This window comes from Gopherus evgoodei, chromosome 6 (assembly GCF_007399415.2).
Source record: "Gopherus evgoodei ecotype Sinaloan lineage chromosome 6, rGopEvg1_v1.p, whole genome shotgun sequence".
Taxonomy (NCBI): Eukaryota; Metazoa; Chordata; order Testudines; family Testudinidae; genus Gopherus; species Gopherus evgoodei.
Window position 1 is genome coordinate 101,694,253 of NC_044327.1, and position 13,208 is coordinate 101,707,460.

Sequence of the window (13,208 nt, forward strand, 5' to 3'; positions counted from 1 at the left end):
GACCGCTCTCAGCTCTTGGACATTTATGTGAAGGGCTAGTTCCTGCGATGACCATAGGCCCTGAGTACGAAGGTGTCCGAGGTGAGGCCCCCATCCAAGAGATGACGTGTCTGTCATCAGGGACAGTGAGGGTTGGGGCAGATGGAACGGTAACCCTGCACAAACCAGGGAGGGGGTTAGCCACCAGTTGAGGGAGTGTAGGGAATGGTGACTATTATGTCTATTGGGTCCCTGCCCGGACGGTATACCGAACTGAGCCACTTTGGAGAGGTCGAAGGCGGAGCCTGGCATATTTGGTCACATATGTGCAGGTAGCCATGTGACCTAGGAGACCGAGAAAGGTGCGGGCTGAGGTCGTCGGGAAGTTCTGCAGACCTCGGATGATTGTTGCCATTGCCTCGAACCGCGGCTGAGGGAGGTAGACCTTGGCTAGAATGGAGTCCAGGGTAGCTCCTATGAAGTCTAGCCTTTGCGTGGGGACCAGTGTGGATTTCTCCGTATTGAGTATCAGGCCTAAGCGTGTGAATAGGTCCCTGACAATGCCTACACGCTGCGTGACTTGTGTCTCGGAGGTCCCTCTGATGAGCCAATCGTCCAGATACAGGAATACGTGTATCCGACGTCGGCGGAGGTGCGCGGCGACTACGGCCATACACTTAGTAAACACCCTTGGGGCCGTGGAGAGGCCAAAGGGAAGGACCGTAAATTGGAAATGCTGACAGTTGGCTACAAAGTGAAGATACCTCCTGTGCAGAGGAAAAATGGCAACATGAAAGTATGCGTCCTTCATATCGAGGGCAGCATACCAGTCTCCAGGATCCAAGGATGGGATAATGGTCCCCAGGGAGACCATGCGGAACTTCAACTTTATCATGAATTTGTTGAGGCCTCACAGGTCTAGGATAGGCCTGAGGCCTCCTTTCGACTTGGGGATCAGAAAGCAATGGGAGTAAAACCCACTGCCATCTTCGTCCTTTGGTAACTCCTCTATCGCTCCTATGGCGAGGAGCGTCTGCACCTCTTGTAGGAGGAATTGCTCGTGAGAGGGGTCCCTGAAGAGGGACTGGGTTGGAGGATGAGAAGGCGGGGTTGAAACAAATTGGAGGTGGTATCCTTGTTTCACCGTGCGTAGGACCCAGAGGTCTGAGGTCAATTGGGACCACACCAGGAGGAAGTAGGAGAGGCGGTTGGAGAAGGGAGGAAAAGGATCCTGTCCTGAAACTGTTACTCCGTCCTCGGGCATACCTTCAAAAGGCAGACTTTGGTCCCGCTGGTGGTTTCGAGGGACCATGGTTTTGGGCCCCTTGGGGTCCTGACTGGCCTCTATGCCCACCCCGCCCGCTCCGTCTGCTAAAGTCTTGCCTGTGTCTGGGCACAAAGTACAGGCGGTGAGTCTGGTGACGGAAAGGTCTGCGTTGGGTCACAGGTGTATGCATGCCCAAAGAACGCATGATGACTCTATTGTCTTTCAGGCTTTGTAGCCTGGGGTCAGTTTTCTCCGAGAACAGACCCTTACCATCAAAGGGCAAGTCCTGGATGGTATATTGTAATTTCGGCGGGAGGTTGGCAACTTGTAGCCATGAGAGGCGTCTCATGGTGATACCGGAGGCCAGAGTTCTGGCTGCCGAGTCGGCCGCATGTAGTGAAGCCTGGAGGGAGGTTCTGGCCACCTTTCTCCCTTCCTCCAGGAAAGCAGCGAATTCCTGGCGGGAGTCCGGGGGGAGTAGCTCTGTGAATCTACTCACCTCTGCCCAGGTGTTGTAGTTATATCGGCTCAGCAGGACCTGCTGATTTGCCACCCGGAGCTGAAAGGTGCCTGCCGAATACACCTTGCGGCCAAGTAGGTCCATTCGTCTAGCCTCCTTTGACTTTGGGGCTGGCGCCTGTTGGCCATGGCGCTCCCTCTCGTTGACCAATTGGACAACTAGCGAGCAGGGTGGACATACAGATACTCGTACCCCCGAGAGGGTACCATGTATTTATGCTCGACCCCCCTTGCAGTAGGGAGGATGGAGGCTGGGGAGTGCCATAAGGTGTCGGCATTGGCTTGAATGGTCCTGATGAAGGGAAAAGCCACTCCAGTGGTGGTATCCGCCGACAGGATGCTCACTACAGGGTCCTCGACCTCCAGGACCTCCTCCACCTGGAGGCTCATGTTGAGCGCTATCCTCCTGAGGAGGTCCTGATGGGCTCTTAGGTCTATTGGAGGCGGCCCCGAGGAGGAAGTCCCTGCCACTGCCTCATCTGGAGACGAAGAGGAGGAGATGCCGGGGACGAGTGGGTCTTGTATAGCCTCTTGCTCTTGCCCCAGTTCCTGCTCCAGTGGTACTGGGGAAACAGGCAGGTGGACTAGCGCTTCCTCCATCCCAGGTGGAGGAGGACAGCTAACTGTGGCCTCTGGTGCTCTGATGAAGCAGAGTGAGCCAGAACTAACGGAGCACCTTGGGCCTGGTGGTACGCCCAAGATGTCCAAAAGGACCACTGATGAGGTCCTGGGTCCTGAGACTGGGCTTCTTGGAAAACTCCGGTGGGCACATCCGACTCGCGGTCTTGGGCATAGTAGCTGTCCATGTGGGACGATACCAAACTGCGTCTGGATGGCCATGGAGGAGTGGAGAAGCCTTGGGAAGATGTTCCAATGGACCTTGCTCCAGTACGTATTGGGGACCTGTCATAACCTTAGTCCCAGATTTGGACCTTAGCGTCCAAAATATGGGGGTTAGCATGAAAACCTCCAAGCTTAGCTACCAGCTTGGACCTGGTACTTGCTGCCACCACCCAAAAAATTAACCCTTAGCTATCTGTTTATGACAGGACTGGTGCCGGGAAGCATATCGGTACTGGGAGTGAGATCGGGACCTGCAACCAGATCGGTGCCAGGAGGTCGACTGAGATCTCGAATCCCTACGTCGTGAACGGCTTCGGGAGGCACAGTGCCTGGAGCGGTGCCGAGATCTGGAGCGGTGCCGTGAGTAGCGAGCCGGCGAACGGGATATCGACCGGCGCCGCGAGTCTGACCGGTACCATGTAGCAGAACGGTGCCAGGACTGCGAGCGGCGTTGAGAGCAGGAGCGCTGTCTGGACCTGGTGCATCTGCGGGACCGCGATTGTGAGCGGTGCCAGTCTGCTGTGCCAACAGAGGGTGGTCTAATCAAGGTCAGTTTGCCTATGGATTGAAATACCCGCACCGGTGGTGCCAGGGATAGACGCAGTGCCGAGTCTGTCAAGGCGATCAGGTCCCTCGCCGCTGCGAACGTCTCCGGCTAGGACGGTATGGTGAGCTCTACCGCGGCACGCACCGGGGAGCTAACAGGCGCCGGACCGGAATCGACGGTGCCGACTTAGTTGGTGCCACGGCGGGTGTCAGCGCCGGGCGATCCGACTTAGGTGCACTTTCTGGCTGCGGTGCAGTCGGTGCCAAAGCAGCAGGAGTCTTGGCCTTCCTCAACCTCGGGGAGAGGGAGCGTCTTGGAGCCGACTTCGGTGCCGGTGACATCCGGTGCCAAGAGGTTTTGGCCGTACCGGTGCGGTCCGGTGCTGAGGAGGCGCTTCTGCTTACCGACTGACCAGCGCTCAGGCCGAGGGTGGAGGGGTGAGAGCTGCTTCCATGAGGAGCTGTTTAAGCCTGATGTCCCGCTCCTTTTTTGTTCGTGGCTTGAAAGCCTTGCAAATGGGGCACGTAGCTGTCAAGTGTGATTCCCTGAGGCAATTCAAACACAAGTCGTGCAGATCTCCTGTCGACATTGGCTTGTGGCAGGCCGAGCACGGTTTGAAACCCGGTGAGCCGGGCATGGGCCCCGGCACTGGGTGTGGGGAAGGGGTAATCCCCAAACCCTAACGAACAAGAAACTACGAGTAGCTAGGGAAGTGGAGGTCAGCTAAGCCGCGCTCCACTGTTCCAACGACCGACACAGGTGGTAAGAAGGAACTGAGGGGTGGCTGGGTCAGCTGGGGTATATATCTGGTGCCATAGCGGCGCCACTCCAGTGGGCGCCCAGCCGACCCACCGAGTGTTGCTAGGGTAAAAGTCTTCCGACGAACGTGCACGTGGCACATGCACACATAACTGGAATTGATATGAGCAATCACTCAAAGAAGCAGCATAGCTCCCAGTGCTGAGGCACTGTCTACACTGGCGCTTTACAGTGCTGAAACTTGCTATGCTCAGGAGGGGTGTTTTTTCACAGCCCTGAGCGAGAAAGTTGCAGCACTCTAAATTTTCAGTGTAGACAAGCCCTCAGTCCCTCTCTCTTGATATTGCGGCTGGAGGGGCATGGAAGAGGTTAGGTCTTTCTGTTATGCTGGAGGAAAGCTCTGTTCCCGAGGCAGAAGTCCAGCAGCCTGCCTACCTAGTAAAAATGTAACTTCTTGAGAACTGAAAAAACAATTAATTAATTAGTATCATGTTACTGAAAATTGTTTGTTTTTAAGTTAAAGAAAATAGCTTTTGTTTAAAAAAAAAAATCACATTTTGTGTTGCTGTTGATGATTAATTGATCTCATTCTCCGAGGCAAAAATTTGGCAACCTGTCTGCATAGTAATATTGTTAATTATTCTATTGTCAGTTAACTGTTCCCATTCTCAGTCAATTCCCACAGGAACATATGCACTTTCTCACTTTTTTCTTGTACCAAAGTGGCACGATGGGATTAGATTTTTATTTACCCATTTTTAAAAAAAAGAAGACAACTTTTGAGGGCAAACAAAACATTTACCAAGCAGTCAATGGAAAATGTCAGGACAATCAGAACCATGCACTTCCCAAAGTATCCAGCTAAGTCGAGGCCAACGATTAGCAAAACTGTATGAGTTTCATGTATGAAAGTCTGAGCACTTCAAAATGTTCTACCTTCCCTCTCTCCCTCCGCCTTCTCCTGTTTGGTCTTCTGTGATGTAATTTAAATGAAAATCCAGGATTATAACACTTGAATGGTGTGCATATACTGCATTATTTTGACAAATACAATTTGCAGAATTTTTAATTTTTTAGCGCAGGATTTTTAATTTTTTGGCACAGAATCCCCCAGGGAAACAAATATTAAAATGAATCATGTTTCAGTCAAATGCGACTTCTGCAATATTAAAAACTTATTCCTGTCATACTCCCAAGTGCAGTCTCACAAAATGCTTCCCTCATAAGCCAATCACTTCTTGTGTTCGCTATCTGGGATTAGGTCCTCCAGGGTTCCTTTGTGCCACCAGTGCATTTGAAGAGTTAAAGTGAGAATTTCATACAAAGAAACTTTTCAGATGCATCAGATTTAATTCCATTCATCTTTCACATTCATTGTATTTAAATAATCATAGTCTCAGAATACCTTTAGAAGCTGTTTGCCAACTGTTGGGCTCATCTTCTCATCCACCATAAGAATTACTATTCCTCTGTCATCCATACCTCGACGTCCTGCACGACCAGACATCTGAATATATTCACCTGAGGAGATCTAGAATTATAACAGAAAAACCCTCTAACTATTGCTGTAACTTAAGCAACAGCAGCACATTGATCCAGTTGCATGTTACAGTGACTGAGAACCGCATTAAAAAACACAAAAAGGGTGGTATAACAGATATGACCTTTTCATGGAGTTAAAGTAACCATACTATTCACAAAGCCACAAGTCCATGACTAAGGGTTTTGTCTACACAGCTCCACAGTGCAGACTCCCAGGGGAGAACTTAGGAGGTTGTGAGCTGCCGGGTGCAGTAAAGTGGCGTGCTATAAATGCAGCTCAAAATGTTAGTGCATACTGCAATTGACCCTTCCTGCAGTCCACACTGCGGGGCCATGTAGACAAGCCCTGAAGCACTAACGGCTTGTCTATACTGGGGAAATTCAGGTAAGTTTTCCAAATTTACTAAAGGTATGAACTAAAAGTGGATTAGATAAACTGTATTAAACCTCTTGTGTGGATGCTCTCATTCAGAATTAAAGTGGCCTTAATTTGGTTTAATACAGTTTATCTAATCAACTTTTATTTAACACCTTCAGTGAATTTGGAAAAACCTTCTTGAGTGTCCTCACATAGGCAAGTCCTTAGATATCACTGGAGGTTTCTTTATTTGTTTGTTTGTGGGGGCTGCAGCTAATGTATCATGAAACTGCTGGAGGAGGAAGAGGTTAGTGAAAAAGTACAAATTCCAGTGTCCTCTGTATACTGGTAATAGCGAGTGCTGTATTTCCATCTCAATCAACTCAGAAATTGTAGTAGAGTGTGTCTCCTAGTGCCTAGTGAGTATTTGGTTTCGCATTAGGCACTAGAAAACTACTTACCCAGGTTTTTTATATGAATGGAGAACAACCAATGGTTAGTTGGGAAAGATTCTGACAGGAAACATGGTTTCAGAACTGCGAAAAAGTTGTGTAGAATCTTTCAAATTTTTTAGACATACAGATCTTGCCTGTGTTTGGGTGCCTTTTTACTATTTTTATTTTAAAAAGTGCGTCTTTATGAATACTCTATAATGAATTTTATTTTCTAGAATTTTAAAGAGGGCAGTTATAGATTTGAACATTTTAATATAAATTGCACATTATTTAAAAATTATATTGAGTATGAATGAAGTAAGAGCTTTGAAGTAAATATTTTTACTGAAGTGGATAAAGTGTCTCAAACAAATTAGTTTCTCAGAACTATCTTCTGTATGAATTTAAACAACTAAATTCACAATTATTCATCCCTGCATATTGAATTGCACTTACCCATCTGAAATCTTTCCCATCATATTTGCGGGCACTCGTGAACAGCACTGTCCTGGCTGGCATATTAATTCCCATAGCAAAGGTCTCAGTTGCAAATAAGGCCTAAATAAACAGGCAACAATATTAGACAACAAAATACAAATGTGTAACTTTATAACATTTAAATGATTAGAAGCAGCTACCTAAGACTTCCCCTTTTTAATCAGATTTAAAATGTACAACACATACCTGAAACTGGAAACACTTATTTACCTGAACTGTGCATTACTTTAGATAAAATGCTGCCAATATCTAGGTACTTAAAATACTTCCCCACACCACCCACCAAACACAGGTACATCCCAAATACTAAAAACTGGAACAAGAACAATCTCTCCCCACCATTTTCCCCAACAGAAGAAACATATTAGCTAGTTTATAGTTATATGTTCATGTGGGCATGTGAAAAATGAACAGAAAACAAGTCTAAGTGGTGAGTTTTGCATTAAATACTGAATACAGTGAAGTTAGTGGTCATTCTAAACTATTTTGATAGTAAGCCTTACAGTTTTGGCCCAGATTCTGGGATCATTTTGTCACCTGAGCTCACATGACATGGTTTTTTGTTTAGATTAAATGCCTCAGAAAGTTCTCTTTATATTTCATCTCCTGATCAAGCTGAGAATTTAAATATACAGAGAAGGAGCTCATAAAAAGATGGACTGGGGGGGGGGAACATTTGACTATAAAGAATAAAGCGCTGACAATTATTGTTTCCACCTTTCTCATAAAAATATACTTTTCGTTATCTTTAGAACTTTATCACATCAAAGACAGTTAGCCAAAATTATTGCAGATCAAGAAAATTATATGAAAAATTATTTAAGTTTTAAAACACTATTTGCCCCCTCCTACAACGACAGCAATGGTATTTCAGTAATGAAAAATAAAGAGTGTTAGTGAATTACAAGCAGTATCTGGTACCAGCTCTCAAGGTAGTGTTCTCATAAAAACAACAAATTATAATATGTAGATATACAGTTGTGTCCCCTGCTGGGAATGTTTGAACTCCCCACCCCACAGTAAACAGCAACTGATTTCATTTCTTGAAAGCACTTATTGTTAATTTTTAAGGCTTTTAATTTAAACTAAAACTCAATACTGAGCGCTGAACTCTGCCTAGGATAAACCTACGATATGTGTGGAGTATATAGATTAGCATATACAAAGGTGTTAAATAATTTGTTTGCAATGTTGTTGTAGATGTGTTGGTCCTAGGTTATGAGAGAAATAAGGTGTGTGAAGAAATATCTTTTATTGGATCAACTTCTGTTGGTGAAAGGGTCAAGCTTTCAAGCTTCACAGACCTCTTCTTCAAGTCCAGAGAAGGAAACTAGAGTGTGTAAGCTAAATACAAGGTGGGACAGGTTGTTAAGCATAAGGTATTCAAACATGTTGTAGGAGACCACTTTAAATGAAGTGGGCAATACTTCTGCAGCTGCAGGACAATGGAGGGTTAGTAGGAAGCAAGGTGTGTTACAAGTTGTTGTAATGGGCCATAAACCCAGTGTCTCTGTTAACTCAATGTTTTTTAGGCCTGGTCTACACTAGGGGGTGGGGTCGATGTAAGATACTCAACTTCAGCTATGGGAATAGCGTAGCTGAAGTCGATGTATCTTATTTCGACTTACCTCCCGTCCTCATGGCGCGGGATTGATGGCTGCAGCTCCCCCTGTCAACTCTGCTACTGTCACTCACCCTAATGGAGTTCCAAAGTCGATGGGAGCGCGTTCGGGGATCGATGTATTGTGTCTAGATGAGATGCGATATATTGATCCCTGATAAAACAATCGCTATCCGCTGATCCGGCAGGTAGTGTAGACATACCCTTAGGTGTCCAGCAGAGTTATGTTCCCAGCTTGTCTTTTGAAGATGTTATGCAGTTTTCCTTTAAGAACAATCTATCCCACCTTTATTTAGCTTCAACACTCTAGTTTCCTTTTCCAGATCTAAAGAAGAGCTCTGTGAAGCTTGAAAGCTTGTTCCTTCCACCAACAGAGGTTGATCCAATAAAAGGTATTTCTTCACCCACTTTCTCTCTTTCAGGTAATTTGAGTTAATTGGCAATCAATCAATTCAAATTACAAGAGGAGCAAGAACTCTAGTCTAGACATACCATTATTCAGTTTATAACAGAACAGAGGGTTTGGCAACTGGCTGCAATTTTCTGTGTTTGGAGTTTGTGAAAGTATAGTAGCAGATGGAGGCTCACAACAGAGAATTTAAAAAGTCCTTCTGAAGCAAGATTCCCTGAATTGCTATAACTTTGGGCTGCAGATGAAAAGGACAGGAAATGGGAAAATTTATATAGATGAAATTCTATAATGTACTGCAATTCTGATATTTAACATGTTGTTTATTTTTTTCATTTAAAAAAAAACACACTGAACTTTTACAATTGGAACTATAAAGCACCCAAGTAAAAAGATACCTAAAGCAACAAAATACTGGTAAATATACTGACTTTCATTAAGGAGACCTCCCTCCTCCATTGCCATGCCCAGCTCCCTTAAGGAATAGCTGGTGCTTGGAAAAAGTGTTTCTAAAGTGGAAAAAAGGCACAGAGTTTGAAGCCTGATACATTTGTTCTCTCTGGAAAATGAGTCATCTAGTCATGAATAATTAAAAATAAGGTGGTGCCTCAGAGGAAGAAATTAAATGCCAATTGTGTTAGTTAATCCAAATTAGTAGAAGAACCTCGAGCTTTCCCAAACTGTTGTATGGGTGTTCGAAGACACAGGCCTCTAGAGATGAAGCTTCACAAGCCCTTCTCTTCTCTGGGGCTGAAACCAGCACTCCTGTAGTAACTAAAGCCCCACTCGTTCCTCCCCCCCGATGAAACTGGGATCAGAGAGCTCAGATCCCCAACCCATCCCACCCCCCGCTGAAGATGGGAATAGAGCTGTGGAGCTGAAGCCCCAATCCCTGCCCCAAGATGAAACCAGGAGCAGAGCTGAAGCCCCAATCCCCAGGGCATCTCCCTCTCCCCCCGCGGAAGCTGGAAACTGGGCCGCAGGGCTGAAGCTCTTGAGCCCCAGTGGTGGCAGCTCCAACTCCCCAGTCACTGAAGCTCCGACGCAGTACAGTATTTCTTTTTTTTTTTTTTGGTTTGCACTGCTGCCTGATTGAAGACTTCTGGTTTCACATGGTGTTGGTTAGACTGGTAAGTCCATAACTCTGGTGTTCATATTTTTGAGGTTCTAGTGCCCCACAATGAACTACTGTACATTTCCAAGGGAGTCAAAGCTAAAATGATCATGAAAAATACACAGACTTGCACCTAAATACATAGGTATGAACTACATACCTTTATCAATCCTTCAGAAAAAAGAATTTCAATTGTTTCCTTTAAAATTGGAAGCAAACCACCATGATGAATGCCAATTCCTCGCTTCAAAAGAGGAAGCACATGCTCAACCTGTGAATACAGAGGGTAAGTGAATACATCTATTTTGAAATAGTTTTAAACAAAAAGATAACAATTATGTGTAAAACATTTAACAGCGTGCTCTTACAGTTTTCATATTATCTGACAATTTAAGCACAAACAGCTAAACAGACCTTTGACTTGTTAAAGATTCACCCCCAACAAAAAGTGACCAAACATAGAGGTCTGTTCTGGCTACTAGGTCTAGCACCTCAGATCACATATAAGAGGAATCTCCAATCCACAAGCTGTAGTAGCGTCTAGAGTTCTATTCAAGCATTCAAAGTTAAACAGGAAAATTCTCTAAATGCACTGTGAAAAAGCATATAAGAAGTGACACTGGAAAGAAACAGAGGCTCTACTTTCTTGTGACCCTTGAGCACTTCCTGGAAAGTGATACATTTATCTATGAAAGTAGAATGAGAACATACGAGATGTTTTGATTATTTCCTCTCCCAGTCAGTGGAAACAGATATTTCCAAAGCCATGAACAGTATCCAGTGAAGCAAGCCTGACCTTGCTATTATGACCAAGCAGCGCTTTACCTATTGCTTCCAAAGGAGAAGGTAAACAGAACTGTTGACTTGATGAACATATATATCAAGACTCAGAAATAAAACAAATATGAAGACCATAATCATTGCATTAATTTCAGCCAATCACATCCCTCAGTTTGTCAACATTTCAAACTCTCATAGCTTTGTTCAATATTCATAACAACTCAGCATTTCCTTACTGCTAAGCATGTTTTAAGTAATTTTAAAAATGTGAATATTTAAATTTGTAAGTTTACTTGAGAGTTTTTCTTACCCACATAGGGCGTTTTTGGTAAACCAGACATTAAAAAAATGGTTTTGGTTGGCTGCAATTTGATCATAAATTTATAGTCTTGAAGTATCTTGCTCTGGGAAAAGCAGAATGTTTTGTTTGCAAACACTGTATAGTTCAAATTCTGAACACTTTAAATTCTTCTAATGAAATCTAAAAGTCCAAAATTATTTTTAAATAAACACATACTTACTTGATTAGCTTTGTTAACTAGAACTTGTTTTGTTCAGTTTCAGTGTCAAAATTGATGCAAGATTTCAGAATTAGATTTAATTATTCACAAGAGGCAAAATATCAACCTATTCCATATACTATGAATAGGATTCCATCGTTACAAACTTACATATCTATATCTGTGTGTGTATATCTATACTATATATAACACACCAGGCTTCAAAATAGTTTCAATTTTTTTCCATTCTGAATCCTGATTTTCAATGGCTCTGAACATTTACAAAAACTCAAAGGCTGAACTTTCCAAGGCTTGTCTGAGAACAAGTACTTTTTTAAGACCTGAGTAAACTGCATTAAGTCATTATAGAAGTTAAAAGGAATGAAAATTTTTTTTTCCTGTTCTTCTGTCCGCTGTTCTCATGCAGTTAACTCCAAAATGGCTCCACTCTGAAAGCTGTAACTTTGCATGCTAATAGTCCTTAATGGAGAGTAGCATCTTGGTTAGGTTTTGAGGAAGAGAGAGAAGTATAAGTGATTGAAAAATAATTTCTGAGATGCTTACTGGTTATCTACCAAGATTTTTTAAACAGAGCCTCATGAAGCGACACCATAAACTGATGATTTCAGAACTTAAAAGCTCCCTGTTCTGCCTCAATGGTTTCATCTCTGCTAGAGACTTTTAGGAGAGATTCCTGCCATCAATGAAGCTGCACCGGCGGTAGCACTGGTGAGATGTTTTCCCTAACACAGGTATGGTCAAAAGCACAAGGGCTGCTACTCCTGTGGCAATTTCCACCTCTCACTGAATCACAATGAAACTCTCCAAAAGGCTAATCAATAACAGGACAAGAAAAAGTTGTGCATATAGAGCAAAAAACAAAATAAAAAATATAACCCATAATTTTAGCAACTGTTACAAATTTGTTGCCTTCTTAGTATTCTGCAACTCTAATTTTTTATATATTTATATTTTTTCCATTGTAAAGATGCAACCATTCTCCTATAAATTGGTATGCAGCTGCTCTGTTAACTCGACTTCACAAAAAATGACAAGACAAAATTTGATAAAGAACAGAGAATCAATATCAAATAGATTTGAGCAACTTTCAATTACAAAAAAATTTCCACCTATTTGGAGATGTACACTTTATTAAAAAATAAGTCATTCAAAGTTACCCAGAAAATTGAGTAGAGCTATGGTTCAAAACAGCGGTAAAGTAACTTTACCCTCTAAGTTTTAATTTAGCCCTCACTTTCAATCAAAACAAGCTGCTGACATTTTCCACAACACTGTTCAAAAACAATCCATCATATATTTATCTAAAATATACTGTATCACATCAGGTAGGAATTTTAGTATATGTTAACTGAAATTATTCTTAAGCAACCTCCACACTCACCTGAGGAAGTTTCTTGTCTTCATCAGACAGACAGTCAATTGCATTATTAAATACTTCTTCAACCATCTTTTTTTCTTCATCTAAAAAAGGAAACATCTACACATAAGCAAATTTTTTCCTGCAAATACCAACATGTTGGTATTGTTAACCATGTCAAATATAACTAACTATTTTAAAGGTTACATTATAAAAAGTAATGCTGAAAGTTAAGAAGTCAGCATACATACTCGGCTAATTAAAGAAAGTGACGTCCTAAAGCTACCTGCCTTGTACAACTGAAACACATGTATGAGTTACCAAAATAAAGGGTATAATTATGCAGCTGTACACTTAAGCCAATTAAAAAAAACATTTGCTTTATTTACAAACAAGTAGAGGGCAGAATTTTTAATTACAATTATAGTCTGACAGTTGTACGTGGATTATGAGAACAAATATCCCGCTGCACGTGACAGTGAATGTTACAATTAATTACACTGTGCCAGCACTGTGCAAAGACATTCTGTTGACGAGCAGACAAGGTCCCTGCCCTGAAGAGTTCACAATCTATGATGACTTCCATTACAGCTCCCTCTCTACACTTATTGCTAAGATTCTCAAAAAATCTTAAATTAATCTTACTCTTTTCCCAAGTTA

General features: G+C 43.2%; 1 protein-coding gene across 1 annotated transcript in view; it reads right to left on the reverse strand.

Annotated features, from left to right (window-relative positions):
* MTREX (Mtr4 exosome RNA helicase) overlaps positions 1 to 13,208 on the reverse strand; it is a 99,557-nt gene that overhangs the window by 66,135 nt on the left and 20,214 nt on the right. Inside the window, exons 12-15 of the mRNA XM_030567543.1 lie at positions 12,573 to 12,652; positions 10,051 to 10,161; positions 6,705 to 6,806; positions 5,320 to 5,445 (exon numbers count right to left, since the gene is read on the reverse strand). Of these exons, the coding sequence (XP_030423403.1) occupies positions 5,320 to 5,445; positions 6,705 to 6,806; positions 10,051 to 10,161; positions 12,573 to 12,652 (419 nt within the window). The remainder of the gene's footprint in view (positions 1 to 5,319; positions 5,446 to 6,704; positions 6,807 to 10,050; positions 10,162 to 12,572; positions 12,653 to 13,208) is intronic.